Genomic DNA, 10161 nt, shown 5'->3' on the forward strand with positions numbered 1-10161 from the left:
CTGACTTAAAGCAATTGAATATCCCTTTTTAACTTCACCGCAAGAGTTGTGAAAATCAAAAGACAAGCTTATGCTCGAGGATTAAAAAAGTCGTGTCCTAATGTATTGGGCATGACATTTTATTACTCTGAGACGAGAAAGTCTTTAGCATTCGCCTCGATTTATCCAAGCATCTTTTATAAAATTATCATTAATAAAAATGAAGGGTCGTATTTTAAAATCTTTTCAAATTCTCGACACTAAGACATTAAAATATCAATTCGGTACCAATTTTAGGCGTTACGAGGGTGCTAACCCTTTCTTGTGCATAACCGACTCCCGAACCTATTTTCTCAAAATTCGTAGACCAAAAAATTATTTTCAAGGTGATCCGATCACACCTCTTTAAGAGATCAGTGGCGACTCCCATTTTTGTTTTTAAGTCGACTACTACGAACCTTTTTGTTTTTCAAAAATGGGTTTCCACAAATGCACTTGGCGAGTACAAGCTGCATTTATTCAAAATTCGCAGATGTGGGAGATACGAAAATCTCATTGGCCTCACACATGCTCATCAACACTTATGATACAAGATCATCCAAAACTTGATTCCAAAACTATTTGTACGTGTATCATGACAATGGTGAATGACATGCCGATCATGAAAGTTTCAGTACTGATTGCCGAAATGCAGGCACAATTCTAGTATCGAGTATCATATCGAAAGGCGTGGATAGCTAAATAGATGGCAATGGAGCAATTTTATGGGGATTTCGATGCGTCGTATAATAAGCTACAGGGATGGAGAGCCGCTATGCAGGAGTACGTACCGGGGACTGTCATTGAATTACAGACATGACCTTATTACAGCCCAGATGACCAACTACAATCGAGAAAATAATTTTTCATCGGATGTTTTGGATGTTTGATCCATGTGTACGTGCATTTCCCCGTTGCAAGCCGTTTGTGCAAGTAAATGGGACCTGGCTATATCGAAAATATACACAGATCCTACTTCTTACGGTTGCTCAAGATGGAAATAAGAACGTGCTCCCAATAGCATTTTCTATCGTAGATAAAGAGAACATAGGATCGTGGGAATTCTTTCTTACCAACCTACAGATGTATGTTATTAGCAAAGATAATATTTGCATCATCTCCGATAGAGGGGAAGGATTAATTGTCGCCATTAGACATTCCAGTGTGCCATGGAGATCCATTTACTGCATCCGGCACATTGCGGCTAACTTCCATCGAGATTATAAGAATGCAGACTGGTGGAGACAAGTTGTTAAAATGGGTAAAGGATAACCTTATCTTTTCAATATAAGTTTTAATGTTTTAGGGCAATACTGTAACTTATCTTTTCTTAATACATATGCAGCGTACGAGTTAAAGCCACACATTTTTTGCCAAAGAATGACTCGACTTCAAAGTGACATGGAGGGTCAAATGAACACATCTATCCGACAGTGGTTGGGTACCATAGAGCCGTGCCAATGGGCTCAAAGTCTTGACGAGGGCTTTCGTTATGGTCAAATGACCACAAACTTGGTGGAGGGGATCAACGCTGTGTTGTTGAAAACAGGACATCTTCTGATTTCATCTGTCTTCTCGGCTACATTCTACAAGTTGGCTACCTTGATACCAAGAATGGGTCAGCAACAAGTCAACCAGATGGAGGCGGGACACGTGTTTGTCGAAGATGACAAGGATACAATGGTTGCAAACTGTCGGATGGCGATGTCGATGAAAGTAGAAGTATATTCACGACGTCTTCAAGTGTTTCGAGTTACGGAGACAATCGGTCGTCAACCTGGTATACCACCTAGGCCCTATGGAGTTGATCTCTGAAATAGACAGTGCGATTGCAGGAGGTTTCAAACACTTCATTATACATGTGCAAATGTCGTGGCAGCGTGTGCTAAAGTATCACTCACTGTTGAACAATTTGTCGATGATGTGTACACCCTCGAGCGCAAGTTACATGTCTGAGAGAATGAGTTCCCCGTCCTGCCTGACCTGTCTACGTAGGAGGTGCCTCTGACGACTTTCAAGCTTGTCCCAAACAAAGGGTTGTGTAGGAATCCGAAAGGTCGTTCGCAATCATCCAGAATCCGTAATGAAATGGACATTAGGGAGAAATCCGACGGTAAGCGTTGTGGATTATGTAGATTTGTTGGTTATAATCGGAGTAAATACCCGCAGCGAAACTACCATATTGGACAATCGTCACGATCGGGTAGGAATTGAGCTTATGTAATCCAATATACCTAATTTATATTACAAAGTTTGTTCCAATTTTTAATGTTGTAATGTATTTAATTTATATAACAAAATTTGTTCCAATTTTTAGTGTTGTAATGTATTTAATTTATATTACAAACAAAATTTATATTACAAAGTTTGTTCTAAGTTTTAAAGTTGTTAATTAATCTAATTAAATAAATACAAAGATTGTCTTTTTCTTGATTTATATTTTTTAAAAATAAAAAAGGTACAAACTATGTAATATTTAAATTGCAAGGAACCCCTAAAATTGATGGTTTGATGGTGTGGTCCTAGGGGTATATTTCTGTAAGGGTCGACGTTCACGTTGTGGGTGATCGCGGCAATTAAAATCCTCTTCAGTCGTAGGTGGGGTGTGCGAAACATGGAAGAAAAATCATATGCCCCAAAAGTGATCGATGAACTTGAGTCGGGAGGAATACTATACTGCGGTGGATACGACCCAGGAGGAGTGGTAATGAAGTGGATACGGGCCGAGAGGAGTGCTATATTGTGGTGGTACTAGACTAAAGATATCAAACCCGGAATGATATCTGTGTCCTGACGAGCTCAAGAAATAGTCACTGACCCGTAACTCTGGATGATAAAAACTATCACCGGAATGTGTATGCGATCGCTCGAGCTCAGGCTCCGGCTATAGCTCGGGCACTGGCTCGGCCTCTATATCGGGCACTGGCTCGTATGCCCCAAGTTGATGCATGTACGGAGGGACTACAGTCGACTACCCACCAAGTAAATATGATTTTCCCGTACTAGAGTAGCATTATATGTACTCTACCGATGGTTGCAAATCGAAAGAAATATCCTTCTGAGGTCTCCGCACCATTCGATTATCCTACACTGCAATATATTTCCAGTGCACAACCCCCCAATTATTTCCATATTTTCCTCTCTTGTTGATCCCGTGAATCTTCCCCAACTGCATTGGCGAATCTGGGATATCCTGGATGCAACCAAACTGTCGGAGTACTCGATCCCCGTTATACCATTCGACTGTCTAGAAATTGATAATTGGTGCATTAATGTACCACATGTGAGAATGAATATGGCAGATGAGGGTATAACAGCCGCAATTTCTGGTCTCCGATACGGCATCCAGATAAACTGTATGATTAATAACATGGTTAAAATTTAACACGATTCTAGTAAGATATACAAAGTAATTACATGTCACGAATATTGGAATAGCTTACCCCTTCCCCGACATGTTGTTCAATCATCAGACGATATATTGAGACAGTGTACAACCTCCCGATACCCGGTTAAAAGCTCTGTCTACGAAAACAAGTTACATGTTAGAATAGTATCATTAGAATAGTATCATTAGAAAAAAAATATCAATTAATAACAAGTTAAATTTTATCACCTGTTCACTAGTGGAAATACGAATGGTTGGTGCTTAACCGATGCCAAGAATAACATCCGATAAAGAGTGCAGTCAAATACAAGGCATCCACCTATGTCTACAGCATCAGGCTTTGTCGTCCAATAAAGCTCACGATACAACATAGCCAGAACTGCGGAACCCAAACTATACGAGCGAACATTCTACAAATCAGCTAATAAGGCTAAATAGATCAAATGAACCCTGTTGTTCTTCGCATCCGGCATCAGTACACCCTCTATAATATGCATAATGTACACTCGAGTTGCACACATCACCTCATGCTCAGTGGCATTAGTTGATAACTGTTCAAAACTGGCTTCCAGCCATGAAAACCATAAACCCATAAATTTGGACTCAGCATCATCAGGCGAGGGCGAGACTCCTAGTAAGCTATAACAAAGGGCAACCAGCTTAGCTATCGTACTTATGCCCATTACGGCACTCCCATCGATTGGGAGCCCAAGTTGCAAAGTAAAATCTTCTAGAGTGATAGTGCACTTCCCACACGGCAAATGAAAAGTGTGGGTCTCCGGGCGCCAACGCTTGACCAATGCGAATATTAAATTGTACTGCAAATCAAACGTCTGGATCAATGTTATTGACCTGAATCTACCTAACTCCAAGTATGGCATCAGTTGTTCATCCGGGGAATATCCTAAACCATTCACCCGACCCCTTCATGCATGATATGGGCCCTGTCAATATTAAATTACAGAAAATAGTTATAATAACATAATTTATTTTCGTAAATTACATAGATCTCTTTTTAAGGGAACTCGTGATTAACAAATAACAATATATTACCATATTATTAACTGTGTTTGATATGTGACCATCGTTCTTAATCAATGAACCCATTGCGATACCTGTAATTTCAAAACAAATTTCGGTTATTAATTTCAAAGTTTGATGGATTTTAACTATTTATCAAAATACCTAGATTTTATATATTGCTTTTAATTACAAAAAATACCAAACAGCTTTTGTCCACATCATATTTTTTGCTATACTACATTAACAAAATAAATATATCTTATAAATTCCAACTCCAACTCCAACTCAATGGTCTCATTCACAAATTCCATCTCAATGGTTTAATCTTTTACCTACATAAAAAACAAAAAATTTATATTAAAATGTTAAAAATAACATGCCAATAAAAAATATAACAAAAACATAACATAAACGATACATAATAAATACGAATATTTTCATTATTATTTTAAAATGATAATAAGTAAAATGTATTGATTTAAAATATAATATATATATATATAATAACATGCCAACTTAATTATTGTCAAAAATATAATTTTTTTGCATAGAAATTTAAAAGAAATTTTATTTATAATATTTATAAAAACATAAAATAATATTTAAAACATAAACTCTTATTCTCAATTATAAAATCTTAAAAATTAGAACATATAAACTAATTCCTAATTTATCTCATAAATTTCAAATTCCATATCAATGGTCTCATCTTTTACCTACATCAAAAATAAAAATATTAAAATATTAAAATAATCAAAATAACACGCCAAATAAATTACATAAAAATAAATCTAATCAACCTAAAACACACATAACAAATAAATTACATAAAAGAATAAAACATTCTTTGTACATAACATAAGTAGGCTTTTTACTTCAATAAACATTAAAATAAATTATGAATGAATGAAAATATAAAATAAATACAAACATACCTTAATAGCTCTTTTAACCAAATAATACCTTACAAAATAATATTAAAAATTAAATCCAATTAAATTAACAATAATAACAACAAAAACAAATTAAATTAACATTAATCCATTAATCCATTAATTTATAACAAAAAAAATTATCTTTTCTTAAACACCTAATCTTCCCTAAACAACAAACTCTCATTTCCTTTTCTATTTTTTTTTCTTCTCTCTTCTTTTCTTTCTTCAAAATAGGCTCTTCCGGCCAAAAAATGAGCCTTGGGGACCATTATAAGGTCCCCAAACACCTATATCAAACAAACCGGCTTGCATGACCCGTCCCATCCGCGCTTGACACCGGTGGTGCCACCTCTGCCAGAGGCATGACCTGTGCCGCCTCCTCCACCACTAGGTCCCGCCTCTTCCCTAGGCGTGACCCAGTGTGCTGTCCCATTATGACAGCGGGTCGGTTTTGGGTCCGATTTTTACCATATGTGACCCGTATTTGACCCTGTGTGCCCCATACTAACCTGCCTCCACCATTTGTTATTATTTTTTTGTTTTCATGCAAATTGTGTCAGAATACCAGGGGTGGTGCCGCCTATGCACCACCCTCCACCCATTTGAATGTACCATTTTGGTACATAATTCTTGCAACATGTCATTTACGTATTTTTTTAATATTTTTTGGGTAAAAAACTTGGAATCCAAGTGTATTTATTTTTAAAAAAAATTGGTGTTACAAGTCAACATGACATTAATTTGATTAAAAAATTATTAAAGTGCTTTTACATATTTGAAATAAGTTATATTCAAAAAATGTACTTTTATCTTCTTACATTTTTAATAAAATTGGGCATATGTTGAGATTTGTTTACTCCTACCACTTGCATTTATATATTTTTACTAGTTTAACCAAAAGTTGATTTTGATACTTTTATACATTCCAATGTTAATAAACAAATTGTTTCACCCACATTGTTTACATATTCGTTGAGTTGATGTGACAAGTCAACTCGATATTAACTCAAAAAATGATTATATCATGATAAAAAATTGGAGTATATTTAATATTCTTAATATGATACTTGTTTAAATTATCTTTTACTCACAATTTAGACTAATTTTTCATTTTAATTTCAAACATATTATATATGTGTTATTATTAATTTCAAACTTTACGTTTCATTATTTATTATATGTTAACACTTGTGTTCTAAAATGTGATTTCCGTGTCCATATGTGTATGATAGAATTTTAATATTTTTTATTTTTATTAATAATATTATTAAAGTTTATATTTCAAATAGAAAATCATGAACTACTATAAATTAAATAGAAAAAGTAATAATAATAGATTGCATAGCGTAGATAGTAATAATGGAAGAATGAATTTATTTTTAAAACGGCTTGTTATTTTTGAATTTTGAATTTATTTATATCAACAGAAAGTTACTTAATAGCATTAGCCATCCACAGGAGGACTAAAAACTAAGGGCTTCAAACTTGTGCATCTATAATAATAATAATAATTTCAAAGTGATTAGTCTCACAAACCCTTTTTTTTTCTTCTCATTACAGACCTTCCATTGTTTTTTTTTTTGTCATCATCCCATTGTTAACCCAAAATAAACCCTTCCTTGCAGTGGCAGAAATTTCAAATTGTGGGGGTTAAATTTGTCTTATACATGCTTAATATAATGATGGCAATGGCATCATTCTAGCCTGCTTAAATTTTCTCTTAGCATAGCTAATTTTCATTCTATTTTGCAAAATTTTAAGAAAAAAGAAATGATTAATTATGCAATTAATTGTCGGTTTAATAACGAACCCACTAATCTCTCCATCTCTCTCTCTCCTTTAACAATTTTGTCTGAGAGAGTAAGCTCAGGAGTTACAGGTAACTTCAATTCTGAGTCGTTGGATTAATCACCAGCTCATCGATAGTTATCTCATTTCAACATGTGGCCTTTCCCAAGCCTTGCTTTAAGCTAAATAAGCTTAATTCTCTTCAGTTTTAAGCTTCTGTCATGGGATTTTCTTTCTCTTCCTTTTTTAAATCTTTTTGCTTAGGTCACTTTTCATGAAAGAATTAAGAGGGAGAAGAGTAGCTTTTGGTTATGGGAATTTACCGTGTAATAATAATTATAAGTCTTCCCTATGTAAGTCCAGTCCTCCATTATCTGCTATAGACAGGTTTTTATGGGGTCAAACTCAAAGCCTCTCACCTCATTCTCAGGCTGCTCATGAGCGGCCGTATTCAATACAAAACAACGTGAAGATCAACAAAGGAACAGTGCTTGGTTCAACTGCTGATGCTTTGCTCCGGGGTTTCTCCTTCCCCAATGATGCAATTGGTGGCTATTTACCAACGCAAACCAACCCTGAGGAAAGCTTCCTTGATGGGCTTTTTGTAGATGGTGAGATCCTCGCTTTGACAGATGATAAAAACCCTAACATGGAAATGAAGGCATCAATAAAAGGTGATTTCCCTAAAGGGGTAGTGAAGAGAAACAAGAAAGTTGCTTCTGCAGCTTTGATCAAGGGTCAATGGACAGATGATGAAGACAGGTGATATATAAAACAATGCATTTTCTTCATTTTCTTTTATAAGATTTAGATTTTGGTTTTCTTCTTCTTTAATGGGTTTTATTCTAGGGTTTTTCTTACGGTTGATATATATTATCTATTTATAGGAAACTGATAAGATTGGTAAAGCAATATGGAGTAAGGAAATGGGCACAGATTGCAGAGAGTTTGGTTGGTAGAGCTGGAAAACAGTGTCGAGAGAGGTGGCATAATCATTTGCGCCCTGATATCAAGGTTTCTCTATGTTTCCATGTTTTATACTTTACTATATATAGTCAAACAGAGTTTCTTCATTACTTTACCTGGTTTTGTTGTCTCCATATCCATTCTTCAAAATACAGACTTACCGGAATCTATCAACTTGGATGTTTTTCATGAATATTAGTATTAAAGTTGACTAAGAAACAAAATCCTGGGACTTTATCTTAACTGATATTAATTTTGTCTTGAAATCTGTGCATCTCATCAAACCCGAAATATATGCCAAAGACACCGATTTAGGCCACAAAATGGATCTAACCCTGGAGGATAGCTATCTACTACTATATTTCCTCCTTCATTTATATATATTTAGGGTTTTCTTTAATGACTTAGAAAAAAAGAGTAAGAAAATTCCTTTTCCCCATCTTTAATAATGTGTTGTTAATTCTTGAGTTGGAAAGGTCTAAAGGGGTTTTGTTTTTGTGCATAACTATAATTACCTTGACATGCAAAACATATGGCTAGGGTTTCAGTAGCCGTTTCTGCGCATGTATCTTCCCCTCATTTGTTCCACCTTTACAGTTTTAACTTTAAACTTTAGTTCAGTGTTGATTTTCATGTGAAATTTGGAAACTTTTTTTAGCTAACAAAGAAGTAATTTCGTCATATAAAAAAGCACCTTCCCTTTTAGTCTTTATATAACAAATTTAACTCTCTTTTTTCTTAAAAAAAAGTTGTACTTATTCTATAATAATTATACACAAGCATATATATATATATATATATATATATATTCTTGTTTTGGAAATAAAGTTGTCATTGCCTCATATTTTCTTGTTACGTGTGATGTCGTTGTTGCAGAAAGATAGCTGGAGTGAAGAAGAAGAGAGGATCCTAATTGAAGCTCATGCCAAAGTTGGGAACCGGTGGGCTGAGATTGCAAAGTTCATCCCTGGGAGAACTGAAAATGCCATAAAAAACCATTGGAATGCTACAAAAAGGAGGCAAAACTCAAGGAAGAAGAACAAACAAAATGATAACCAAAATGGCAAACCTCAATCCTCTATTCTTCAAGACTACATTCGAAGCCAAAATCTGAATACCCCAACCAACAGCTCCACCACTTCCGCCACCCCTTCTAGCTCCACCTTCTCTGAAAACTTGTCTACTCAATTCAAGTATTTCCTCCCTGAACCATCCGAATCCGATGATTCTCACCCTTTGGTTGCTCAAACATATGATGATGAACTTATGTTCATGCAAAACTTCTTTGCAAATAACAACAATACTATTCATCCCTCCCTTGATTATTCCCAAACCAGAAATCCAACTGAGGTGTTCAAGTCCGTCCATGTTGTTGATCATAACTTGAGCAAAGGTTCATCCACCATTGACTGCACCACGTTTGCTGATACTCGTTTTGGCTTCTCTTCTTCTATTCAGGAGCCAAACAACGAACCTCGAACCACCTATTTGTTTTCCGATCTCTACTTGTCTCGCCTGTTGAATGGAGCCACCACTTCCTCATTTCCAAATGGCGACGACTACTACAACGGCGACGTGAACACTAACCTCCTCTCGGAGCAGGCTTCTTCAGATGGAAGGAAAGAGATGGACTTGATTGAGATGGTTTCTTCCTGTCAATTCTACCCGTAGCAGCTTATATTTTGGTACTTTTAAGGACGTAAAGAGCTCGTTTTAGGAGTTATTATTGTCTTTGTTAAGAACAATGCTAGGTTTCTTAAAGGTTGTATCATGGGAATATGCATGGAATTGTGATATCCTTAATGCGGGTTGGCTCTTTTCCACTCAAGTTTTGAGTGAAATAATCTGTCGTGGTTTACGAACCAAAAACAAAAGGTGCTTTTGTCAAAATTTCAGGTTTTGTTTGGTAGACTTCAATCATTTTAATGGTGGGTTTCTGAATCTGTCTTTTTGTTTACTTCAATTTTTGTCAATCAGCATGTTGACGCAGCTTTGTTGATACTTTCTTTCACATTGATTTCTTAAAATAAAACCCCTTAACTC

General features: G+C 35.4%; 1 protein-coding gene across 1 annotated transcript; it reads left to right on the plus strand.

The window, feature by feature from the left end:
- The first annotated feature begins 7426 nt into the window (after positions 1-7426).
- On the plus strand, positions 7427-10161 carry LOC105791854 (transcription factor MYB64). Its single transcript, XM_012620122.2, has 3 exons — positions 7427-7914; positions 8040-8166; positions 8995-10161. The coding sequence occupies exons 1-3, from the start codon at positions 7427-7429 to the stop codon at positions 9787-9789; spliced, it is 1410 nt and encodes a 469-aa protein (XP_012475576.1). The 3' UTR covers positions 9790-10161.

This window comes from Gossypium raimondii, chromosome 7 (assembly GCF_025698545.1).
Source record: "Gossypium raimondii isolate GPD5lz chromosome 7, ASM2569854v1, whole genome shotgun sequence".
Lineage (NCBI taxonomy): Eukaryota > Viridiplantae > Streptophyta > Magnoliopsida > Malvales > Malvaceae > Gossypium > Gossypium raimondii.